Source organism: Stenella coeruleoalba (genome assembly GCF_951394435.1).
Source record: "Stenella coeruleoalba genome assembly, chromosome: 1".
NCBI lineage: Eukaryota > Metazoa > Chordata > Mammalia > Artiodactyla > Delphinidae > Stenella > Stenella coeruleoalba.
Genome location: NC_137169.1, coordinates 188140369 through 188153093, shown reverse-complemented (window position 1 = coordinate 188153093; position 12725 = coordinate 188140369). Strand labels below are relative to the sequence as shown.

General features: G+C 33.1%; 1 protein-coding gene across 6 annotated transcripts in view; it reads left to right on the top strand.

The window, feature by feature from the left end:
- The window catches only part of DCAF6 (DDB1 and CUL4 associated factor 6), a 173037-nt gene that overhangs the window by 75143 nt on the left and 85169 nt on the right, over nucleotides 1-12725 (top strand). For all 6 annotated transcript variants that reach the window (XM_079939962.1, XM_079939961.1, XM_079939960.1 and 3 more), the window contains 3 exons: nucleotides 1968-2081; nucleotides 4008-4143; nucleotides 6494-6708. In XM_079939962.1, coding sequence (XP_079796088.1) covers nucleotides 1968-2081; nucleotides 4008-4143; nucleotides 6494-6708 — 465 coding nt within the window. The remainder of the gene's footprint in view (nucleotides 1-1967; nucleotides 2082-4007; nucleotides 4144-6493; nucleotides 6709-12725) is intronic.

Here is a 12725-nt window from a genome sequence, read left to right as displayed (position 1 = left end):
TACCATCAAGTAATATGGTACCACTTCAAATATAGTATAAGAATCTTATAATACTGTACTTTCAGTTTTCTTCTCCTGGAATTTTGGATATTTTTTTCTTACATTTTATTCTTATATGTTTCATAATTTCCTTAATACATTGTTAATAGTCTTCCTTTAATAGTCAATTATCTTTAAAAAGATTTTAAAACAAAGTAAAAATTATATTATGTTTACTTACATATTTATTATTTCTAATCTTAAATTCCTTTGCATAGATCCAGATTATGACAGGTATTATTTTCCTTTTACAAGAAGGATTTTAGAAGATGTATTTATATTGTGCTTGTCTGTTATTGTAGAGGTTTGGAAAATTATCCTGTAAAATACCAAATAGTAAATATTTTAGGCTTTGTGTGCCATATAATCTTTGTCACAACTACTCAAATATGCCATTGTGTCAGGAAAGCAGACTTGGATAATATGTAAATGATTGGATGTGGCTGAGTTTCATTCAAACTCTTATTTACAAAAATAATGGGTCATAGTTAGGTAAGAGGCATCCTTTACTGGCTTCTATGCTACTGAATAATCTTTCAGCTTTCTTATTTCTGAAAAAGTCTAGTTTATTTTTGTTTTAGAAAGATATTTCTGTGGGTATAGAATTCTAGTTTGACAGTTTTTTTTTTTCTTTTACTACTTTAAAGATGTTACTCCACTGATTTCTGGCAAGAAATCTTATTTTTAATCACTGGTTTTACATAATTTGAGAGCAATGTATTTCTTTATTTTTATTGCTTTAGTATTTTAAGAGTAAATCACAATTTATGTTCTTATTCTCTTACTGGCCATTTGGGTTGTTTCAAGTATTTAACTAATATGAATCATGCTGCTATGAACTTTCTGGTACACATCTTTAGGTGCCTTTATGCATACATTTATTTGTAGTGGAATTGCTGGGTCATGCAAGAGGCATATGACCAACTTTAGTAGATACTGACACATGGTTTTTCAAAGTGATGGTACTGTTTTACAGCCCCATCAATGACGTGTGAAAGCGCTAGTTGCTCCATGTCCTCATTGACATTTGATATTAATCTAGTCCCTTTCATTTTGGTCATTCTGGTGATGTGTAGTGATATTTACTTAGGATTATAATTTGTGTTTAGTTGATCACTAATGAATCTGAGCACCTTTTCATGTATACATAGGAATATACCTTCCATTGTTTATGGGTACATAAAAACCTTTGTGAGAATGCTAAATACCCAATTTTGGCAGTTTCTACTTCTAAGGACAGAGAAGGGGAGGAATTTGTTGGACAGGTGGGTTCACAGAGGGCCTCAACTTACAGTATTATTGCTAAACCAGAAGTGGATACAGGAATATCTAAAATGTTTCATTTCTTTACAAAATTTAATTTTTGTAAAATATGCATAATATAACATTTGCCATTCAAACCATTTTTAACTGTACTGTTCGTGACATTTAGTACTTTCACATTGTTATAGAACCATTACCATCACTCAAAAAATTTTTGAGAGGTCAGTTTAAATGCTTAATTCAGCATCACATAGTTTTTATAAACATTATCAGAGAGTAAAATTTTACAGTGTATTTCTAATACAAGTGTAAATTCACATCCAGAAAACAAAAATTTGGCTATTCGAAGTTTGAACAAGCTTCCAAGGGTAGGATTTTTCTTGTCAAGTTGTTAGGAGTTTATAATGTAAAGAGCTTTCTGTCTGAAGGTACATTAATGTCAAACTTCAAAGTAATGAGTCACATTAATTCAACAGTTACCTCTTGCATATTTCTATATGTATAGCACTATTTTGCATTATGATACGGGTAAGTCATAAATAATTAAAATAAATGGTTCTTAGTTGCTTTTGCCATAATCATTTTATGATATAGCAATAATGTTTTTCAAAGTCATCTGTTTAAATGTTCACAAACATTACCTGTACTTTTGTTTTCATCTTCAGATTATGACTGTACCTAATGACCCGTATACTTTTCTCTCTTGTGGTGAAGATGGAACTGTTAGGTGGTTTGATACACGCATCAAAACTAGCTGCACAAAAGAAGATTGCAAAGATGTAAGAATCAAGTTTTTGTACAAATGATGAAAAAAATTAAGATTATCCTTAAAATTGGGTAGTAAGTTAACTCTGTTATGAGCTTATGGATAAATTAAGAATTTTTTATTTTATAAAATTTTCAATAAGTATATTTTTATAATCAAAAAAAATCTTAATTAAAATGTTAATAGTAAAGTTAAGGAACTTATACTTAAATTGTACAGTTCAAATATATTTATAAAAATTTATATAATTTTTCAGTATATACCATAGCATTATAAAAACTTGAAGTATTTATCAGTATATTCCATTTATTTATGGAGGCAATTTTGGCTTACCAATAGCAGTGATAAAAGCATGTAGAAGTTTAGTGTCTCTTTTTATTTTTACCCTGTCCTTTAAACCAAGATTTATTTATATGCTATCTTTTGTTTTAGACAGTTAGATACCATTTTATCAACATGTTCATTCAGATTTAGCTCACTTCTCTAAAGACAGAGCTTCACTATCAATTTTGTATTTTTTAAAATAGTATTTTAAACTTGAAAAAGACCTGAGAAATCAGTCAGTGTAAGGCCCCAGACAACTAACCCTAAATGTTATTTAGAGACAGTAGCTTTTGTCTCAGATCATTTTAGAGTAGTAAATGAAGTAAGCAAGTATTGCTAAATACATTTTTACTGATAGTTACAAAAAAAAAAGTTACTAGTAATCAGGTTGAGTGTTTGCTAATTAAACCAGTTACTATTGTTAACATACTTTAGGTGGAGAAAAGATTATTTTATACATTGAAACAGAGAAGAAAAAAAATAGAAATAAAAAAACGTTGTCAGTTTTTATATTGTATACATGTATACACATACACAATTAGGAACGTTGAACTGAAGGCAGAAATAAGGTTAAAATAGCAGGTTGTTTATTAGGGGCATTTGGTTTACCTGTTTCTTAGTAAATAATAGGTCCTAAAATTTGTTATGTCAAAATCTTTTAAGCAGTAGTTTCATATACAATGTAGTTGGATTTAATTTTGTTTTTATAATCAAAAACTCTGTAAAACTAAAGAATAAAGCAAAGCTAATAAGTGAAATATTGTTAAATTTTTTCTCAATAAAACTTTTGATTTCTTTATATGTAAAAAGGAATAGAGAGAGTATAAAGAAAATTGGTAACTAGGGTAATTCTTAAATCCTAAAAATTTAGAATTATGAGCAGTATTTGGTGAATAAATTCTATGTAATAGGAATAATGTTCTGAGGCCCATAATTAAATACATAAAACTTAGCATAAATGTAACTTACAAACTCAGCTATTCTGAGAAGAGTGAGGAGTTAGAGTTGTAGACAAAATAGTATAGAATTAACAGTACCTTAAAGCTATATCTTTGGGGTGATAACTCTTATATTTTCTAATGCTTGTATAGAGATAAGTAGTGACATTATAGTGAAGCCTGTCTTTGACATGGCTTCAATTTTATATGTATGTATGTACTTTGTTTTTGAACGGGTAAGGAGGCAGATTTTATAAGTTAAAAATACAAAATTTTAATATCAGGTTATGATATTTTTGTTATATTTTAATAGCAATAATTAAAATTAAAATATCATGAGTACCGTATAAAATGATTATACTTATGATAGACAAAGGTTGATTATACCTCCATGTTTACTGTCCAGTGGACCAATGATCGCAGGCATTTCTAATGACATTAATGACATATTACATAGGTAATGTATGAGTTTTTGAATATTTCTAAAGATGATCATTTTATTCCTGAGTATGAGAATATTTAGGAGGCATGTTGGTTTTTTTCCTCCCTCATTGTCATACTGACTGAATTAGGATTTCTGAAAAAGATTTTCTTGTTCTAATTGAAGGGAAAATGTTTTAAATAGACTATTATCTGTTGTAAAGCTTATGTAACTGGTATTTTTTAATCTTTTGTAGGATATTTTAATTAACTGCCGACGTGCTGCCACATCTGTAGCTATTTGTCCACCAATACCATATTATCTTGCTGTTGGTTGTTCTGATAGCTCAGTACGAATATATGATCGGCGAATGCTGGGTACAAGAGCTACAGGTAAAAAGACATATATTGGAGAAAATATGAGATCCTATCAGTTCAAAGGATAAATCTTTTTTTAAATATAAATTTGTTTAGTTTTGGCTGCATTGGGTCTTCATTGCTACATGCAGGCTTTCTCTAGTTGCGGTGAGCGGGGTCTACTCTTCATTGTGGTGCGTGGACTTCTCATTGCGGTGGCTCCTCTTGTTGCGGAGCACAGGCTCTAGGTGTGCGGGCTTCCGTAGTTGTGGCTTTCGGGCTCTAGAGCGCAGGCTCAGTAGTTGTGGCGCATGGGCTTAGTTGCTCTGCGGCACGTGGGATCTTCCCAGACCAGGGCTCGAACCCATGTCCCCTGCATTGGCAGGCGGATTCTTAACCACTGCACTACCAGGGAAGTCCCCAAAGGATAAATCTTTATGATGTATTGCAATTTAAAAATTTCATTAGTTTCACGTAAAATTTAGTAAATAGAATGTATTTAAATACTATGGATTATTATAAAAAATAGCATATCACCAAGTTTTTATGACCCATCAGTGTGATACTTTTGCAGTTTATCACTTTAAAAAGTTGTAACACTTGATATATTAATTTCCTGGGTCTATCATAACAAATTACTCTAAACCGGGTGGCTTAAAATAACAGAAATGTATTCTCTCACATTTCTGGAGGCTAAATGTCTAAAATCAAGATGTTGCAGGGTGGTGTTCTGCTGGAGGCTCTCATGGAGAATCTATTGCCTGCTTCTCTCCTAGATTCTGGAGGTTGCTGACAATCCTTAGCATCCCTTGGCTTTTAAATGTATCAGTCCAGTCCCTGCTTCCATATTTACATGCTATTCTCTCCTGTGTATCTGTGCCTGCATTTCCCTCTTCTTATAAGAAAACTAGTTACATTGTATTTAAGGGTCACCATAATCCAGTATGACCTCATCTTGATAATTACATCTACAAAGACCCTATTTCTAAATGAGGTCACGTTCTGTTTCTTGGTGGACATGAATTTTCAGGGGACACTCTTCAGCTCACAACACTTGGCTTTCCTAATTTCTCTTTGCCATCTTTTCAATCAAGGGGATAATAGTAAGCGTGGTGGAGAGAAAGGTTAGGAAAGAACAGTGACTTGAGTGTGTATTAATATATAACATATTTATGCCTACTTAGTAGCCTAGCTAAAGTACTGTAAATGATGCTGCAGTACTGAATTTGAATTTGCCTTAAACTCCTATTTGTTCCTCATCTGCTTTGGGATCAAACCACTTCTGAAATATTCACCTCAAAGCTAACTTCCATTAGCATTTTCTGTCAAGGAAGGTCAAGATTGCACATTCTTTCTCTCTCTCTCTCTCTCTCTCTCTCTCTCTCTGTCTCTCTGTCACACACACACACACACACACACACACACACACACACACACACACCCCAAATATACATACATATGTACACATTTATATATATATTCACATATTTTATGGCATCAAAAATAAAAGTTGACTTGGGCCAGAAATTAACTATGTTGATCTCAATGTCAGTTTATGTCCAGTGAAAATGGACCTAGATTACTGAAATGGGAAAACCAGATGGGATCTTTTTTCTTTTCTTGAACTGTGATTGAGGAGTCTTGTCTATTTGGACATGCATGTTTAGGGGGAACAGTAATAATATATGGAACTGTAGGCTCAGTTATCATTTCTCAACAGATGGGACATGATTGAAATTTTGGGCAGGGCAGGATAATACAGCTTTGCGGGATTCTTAGAATTTAGCATTCCTGGGTCTGCAGAGCACAAAGTGCCAGTCGTACCTCTCCCTATCGTATTGCATTATGTTGACGACCACCAAAATTAATTAAAATTAGAGTGGTATTCCCACTCTGTTATCTTATAAGAGGAGAATTTCATGGCAATCAAAAACCTTTTAATGACATAAAGTAAAAGGTAAATCATATTAAAAAGATACTGTACTGTTTTATCTAGTATGCTAGTAAATATCAGCTTTCCGATTTATATTATAAAATTATATTATCTTAATGTGGGGAATTTTTAAGAGATGATTTAGTGTGACTGTAATCACAATATAAAATTGATTAAATAACTCATATTTCCAATAAAACATTGATGTAATCTGGAATTCTAGAAAATCATGAATTCTTTTTGGAAGATATGTAACCTTTATATTATATTCATTTTTATTTTGTTACAAAAGTTGACTGATGATTAAAGAGTCTTTTCCAGAAATAGAATATGATCGCTTGGATTTATATTGCTACGTTAAATCACATATCTCATAATTCAGATTAAGAGTTTTTCAAGTGTTTTTCTTGAAAAATATTCTGAATTTTAAACAATTCCTTTTTTCTTATTTAGGGAATTATGCAGGTCGAGGAACTACTGGAATGGTTGCCCGTTTTATCCCTTCCCATCTTAATAACAAGTCCTGCAGGGTGACATCTCTGTGTTACAGTGAAGATGGTCAAGAGATTCTTGTTAGTTACTCTTCAGATTACATATATCTTTTTGACCCAAAAGATGATACAGCACGAGAACTTAAAACTCCTTCTGCAGAAGAGAGAAGAGAAGAGGTAAGTGTACTCAAAACCATGCTCTTTATTGAATTCAGAAAACATTAACTCACTAACTCCTGGAGCATTAATTCAGTAACTCCTAGGGCCTGAAGGGCTTCAAAAAATAGAGTTAATTTTCATGGCATTTACAGTCTAAGGAGCAAAGACATGAAAATACGCATGAAAGAATGGGAGTAATAAATAAGGATAAGGTGCTAGGCGAAAGTATTTTTAAAGAGAAAATATTTAATAGCAAAATGTTTTTCCAAGTTTATGGATGCACAGCAGCAGGCAAGAAAGATGAACAGTTCTGACAGTTGCAGAAGAGGCAATTAAAATAATAAATAAATGTGATGTATAAACTTCCAAGAGACTAAATGTTTATATTCATGCAACAATGTTTACTATTCATATGTTGATAGCAGTCCTTCCTGTCTTCTCCTGATTCTGCCTCTTTCACAGTTATGAATTAGTGACATGTAATATTATCTCTAGGTACATTTTGTAAAACAATGACCCATATGAGTGAGTGAGACAAAGGTAAGTTAAAGTGTCTGAACATACACACACAACACAACACATACACAGAATTGGGAGAGGAGGGGATTGCTGTCCTCATATAAATAGTGAATGGTAATAGGTAAAACTCCTATTGGTGCATGAATATAAACATTTAGTCTTTTAGAAGTTTATACATTACATTATATCTATATATCTATATCTGTAGATACCCTCTTTATCAATTTCTAGATATAAATATAGATATATATTATGTATTGGAACCTAGGTGAAAGAACTACTTTTCCTAAAATGACTCTAAAATACTAAATCATTTTTCTTACTTATGAAAAGCAATAACCAGAAATAGTATATCCTTGACAGTACACAGCAGTAGAAAAATGTTTGCTTTAACCTTGTTGAGGTTCTTTCCCCACGTTTTTCACTTTGGCTTTTTTATTTTACAATGTCCTATGGTTGTTTTTGTTTTTTTTAATTTGGTTGCACCGGCTCTTAGTTGCACCTCCAGGTCTCCTTAATTGCGGCACGTGGGCTCCTTAGTTGCGGCTTGCGGGCTCCTTAGTTGAGGCACACAGGCTCCTTAGTTGTGGCATGCGAACTCTTAGTTGCAGCATGCAAGTAAGATCTAGTTGACCAGGGATCAAACCCGGGCCCCCTGCATTGGGAGTGCAGAGTCTTATCCACTGCGCCACCAGGGAGGTCCCTATAGTGTCCTGTGTTTAATCACTCTATTCTTTGGATTATAAATGTCTTTTGAAATTAACCATTGCTTTTTATTAATTATCAGTGACTTTTAGGTATTGGTCCAACTCTTCTTAATGAATACATTTTAAAGGTACTAAAGAACAATAACAATTTTGTAATTCCTATGAGATGCAAAACCAAATCCAGTTCTTATAGTTGCAGGTTGAGAGGGCTATAAAATTAGAAAAAAATCAAGATTACTTTATAAATGTGTTTTTGGGATTTTAAATTTGGCACTGTGTTTAAGTGAATTAGGAAATTGGTGAAGAAGAGGGTATGATGGCTAATGAAGCAATTTTTGAGTTTATTGGTCTGATTGAAAATGTGAAATCTGCTCTGTCATTTTGTTGTTGCTATGTAATTTCCTCTTGAGATAATGCGCTTCAGTAAAGTTACAGTCATACTTTGTGACTGTTACAGAATGAAAGGGTTGGAAATACAGAAACATTTTAAGTGAGCCAACTAGCTTTTTTATCCCATAGAATACTTAGCCTAAAGATGTTTATATAATGAGTGAAAGAGGCTTAATTATGAACAGTTGGTTTTTTTGAACATGTTTTTCTCAGTATTCTTTGTTGAATTAACTAAATTAAGAAAAATAATTCTGAAAATGAATTAAAATTAAAAAAATAAATTATGCTTATTGTAATAAATGAAATAATTCACAGGTCTATATAGAAAAAGAAATTAATAACCTGTCCTCCTCTTAATCTAGCCATCTTTTCTTTCAGTGTTTTATGCTAAATCCTTGACAGTAATGTTCAGACAAACTCATCTCAGCTCACCAAATATTTACTGGGTGGCTACTATACTACCTACTATACTAAACTTTAGAAAATCAAGGATGACTGTAACAAAGACATGATCTCTCATTCAGGAGTTTACAAATAAATAAATTTATAAAGGAATAAAGTTTATAAATAAATGTGTGAAACTTAAAATAATAGAATTGTATGTAAGAATTATGTTCTATATAAGTAGACCAAAAGAAGAAATAATTGTTTTTGATTGGGAATGTAAGAAACACTTGAGCAGGGTTTTAAAGTATGAATAAAAGTTTAATATATGATTTTTTTCTTACGTTTTCATATTTTTATATTTTCTTAACTTGTAGGGGTCTCTTTTTATTTCCTATATTATTTCCTTTGTCCTCTAATAATTTGTCTTTCACCCCCCACCCCTTTTTGTTTTGGCCACGCCTCTTGGCTTGTTGGCTCTTAGTTCCGCAACCAGGGACTGAACCCAGGCCCCTGGCAGTGAAAGCTCAGAGTCCTAACCACTGGACTGCCAGGGAATTTCTGTTCCCCTTCTTTATTTAGCATATTCTTTTGTCTTATTCAAATTTTTTCCACTTCTCATTTTCCTTTATTTTGGTATTCCTTTTTCCTTTTTATTGTCTTTTCTTTCTTTTCGTTTTTCTCTCATATCTTTTTGACATTTCCCCCACCTACCTAGCACATTATTGGACTGCTTTGTTGAAGCCAATCTCTCATTTTCTCCTGGTCCCCATAACTTATCCCTAAAAGTATTGCATGTATCCCCTGCTTTTTGAATGTTTGCTTCTATATCACTTTGCTTTTACTAAAGACCTGCTTAGTACCTGCTTTCACTAACTAAAAAATCCAAAGAGGATTTTTGCTTTTACAGAAAAAAGGTGAAAAGCGAAAATGGCATTTGGCGTTTGTTTGCAGTGTGCACCCTGAGCAGCAAGTGGCATCACCAAGCTCCTTCCCAGTGAAATATACTCGGCATCTCAGCATCAACCTGCCATAGCATTGAATTGTGTCTTATCTCAGCGTCAAGCTGCCGTAGCTTTGAATTGTGTCTCTGTCTCAGCCTCAAGCTGTCGTAGCATTGAATTGTGTCTGTGAGCATCTGTGCTTTATCTCAATTTATTCTGTGCATCCATTAGCAAGATGTGTCCTAAGGTAATTGCTTCTTCATTTTACTCCATTTCGACGTATGAAAGTTTTCATAGGAACATTCTGCTTTCAGATAGTAGGGGAAACCTGTATCCAAAGTCTGTAGTACTGCTTCCCACTCTACTATTAATACTCTAATCCGAGTCATCAGCATCTCTCCTCCTAGATTATTATGGTAGCTTTCTTACCAGGTCCCTGCTTTCATACCCACCCCCTCCAGTCCTTTAGTTAGCTACACGGTAGTCAAAGTAATCCTTTAAAACATAAGTCAAATCACGCCACTGTTCTGATCCACACTCCAAATGGCTCCCCACCTCACTCAGAACAAAACTGAGGTCCTTACAGTGGCTTCAAGATCTTAGATCATCTGGTTCTTGTTACTTCTACTGCTCTCTCCTTTGTTTACTCTGCTCTACCTACATCTACTTACTTGTTTACTCAGACAGGCTAAGCTACCTTATGGCTTTTGCATTTATTTTGCCTGAAATGATCTCCTCTAGATATCTGGATTTCTTCTTCCTTTACTTCTTATAGGGCTTTTCCTATGTTCCCTTCTCTGTTAGATCCTACCTTACCACATTATTTAAAATTGTAACCCTTAATTATCTGGTACTACCTATCACCCTTTTCTATTGATACTTTATTTTTTTCTGTAACACTTACCACTTTCTCTGTATATTTTATTTTTTAATTTCATGTATTCTATAAACTCTGTGACATTGGGAATTTTTGTATGTTTTATACATTGATCTTTCCCCAATACCTAGAGTAGTACCTGACACATGAAAGGTGCTAAAAAATTTTTTATTGAATGACTGATTGAATGAATGCTGTATGATTTTCAGGATTCTTGAGTCGGTTATTTCGCATATATCAAAAAATCAAACTTAGGACTGTTTTTAACTTGAAGATCTTGTTCCATAAATAGTTGCTGATTATAGATCATAATAGATATATTATAATAGATTATAACATCAGTTCATTGCCTGTATAATATAAAAATTTCTCTCTTCTAACCATGGAACAGAGCTCTTAATTCTAAGTACAATTTATATACAGGGTGAGGCTCTCTCTTTCTGGAAATGATTATTTGTCTGAGATTTTAGATAACTGCCACACTAGGCATCCTCTAATCTAATGATTATTCTTTGTCACACTTGTGACTTCCTCTGCAGATTTTGTTATTCTCAGTTGCTTTTAACCATACTTACACATAACATGGAACTTGTGGGTTCTTTTTTTTTTTTTTTCTGTTTCCTTTGCTGAGGATGGAGACTTTTTTTTCCCGTTCTCCTTGTTGCTTGGTATGGTTTCCAGGAGAAAATAGAAAATTTACAGCTAAGCTGTCACCAGATTTCTATTAAAACCTGCTTAATTGTGAAAGAAAAAAAAAATCAATGAATGTTATGTTAGAAAAAAATAAAAGGGAGTGACCCACAGGGTGGGAGAAAATGTTTGCAAATCATATATCTGGTTTATGATTTAGAATCCAGTATCCAGAATATGTTATATAAAGAACACTTACTACTCAACAATGAAAAGACAAGTATCCTAATTAAAAAATTGGTAAAGGATTTGAATAGACATTTCTCCAAAGAAGGTATACAAATGACCATTAAGCACATAAAGAGATGTTCAACATCACTGATCAAAACCACAGTGAGGCACCACTTCACACTTACTAGGTTGGTTAAAATAAAAAAGTCAGTGACAATTGTTGATGAAAATGTGGAGAAATTGGAGCCCTCACACATTGCTGGTAGGAGTATAAAATGGTGCAGGTGCATTGTAAAACAGTTTGTCAGTTCCTCAAAAGTTAAATATAGAAGTTATCATATGATTTGGCAATTCCACTCCTAGATATATACCCAAGAAAATTGAAAACCTGTCCCCGTAAAAACTTGCCCATATGTTCATAGCAGCATTAGTCACAGTAGCCAAAAAGTGGAAAGAACTCAATGTTCATCATCTGGTGAATGAATATACAAAATGTGGTGTATTCAAAAAGTGGAATATTATTGAGCCATAAAAAGCAATGAAATACTGATATATGCTGCAACGTGGATGAACCTTGAAAAATATTAAGCTAAGTGAAAGAAGTCATACACAAAAGGCCACATATTATGTTATTACATTTATATGAAGTGTCCAGAATAAGCATATCCATAGAGACAGAAAGTAGATTCGTAGTTGCCAGGAGCTGAGTAGAGGGAGAAGTGGGGAATGATTGCTGATAGCTATAGGGTTTCTCTTTAAGGTGATGAAAATGTTCTGGATTAGTGTGATACAAGTAGTTGCATAGCTTTGTGAATATACACCACTGATTTGTCTACTTTAAAAGGGTAAATATTATGGTATGTGAATTATATCTCAATAAAAAGATGTTAAAATGTAACGGTTAAAGGGAGTGATTAAGAGTGTCAGATGCCATAGACACCAAATAAAATAATCTCTGAAAGGTGCCATTTGAATTGGAAATTGAGTTTTAATCATTTTATCATTGATCAGTGAACTTAGTCGTTGATCATTCACTGGTGATATTGGTGAGAATGAATTCAGTGGAAAAATGGGAACATAAGATTGACTTCAATGAATTGAGAGAGGAGTGGTAGATAAAAATAGAACGAATATAGACTTACTTTTAAAAATTGGGGTATAGTTGTTTTACAATGTTGTGTTAGTTTCTACCGTACAGTGAAGTAGAGTTCTGTGTGCTATAGAGCAGGTTCTCATTAGTTATCTACTTTATACATATTAGTGTATATATGTGAATCCCAGTCTCCCAGTTGATCCCCCCCACCCTGAATATAGACTTTTTAAAAGAGGCTTGACAGTAAAGCTTCAGAAAGC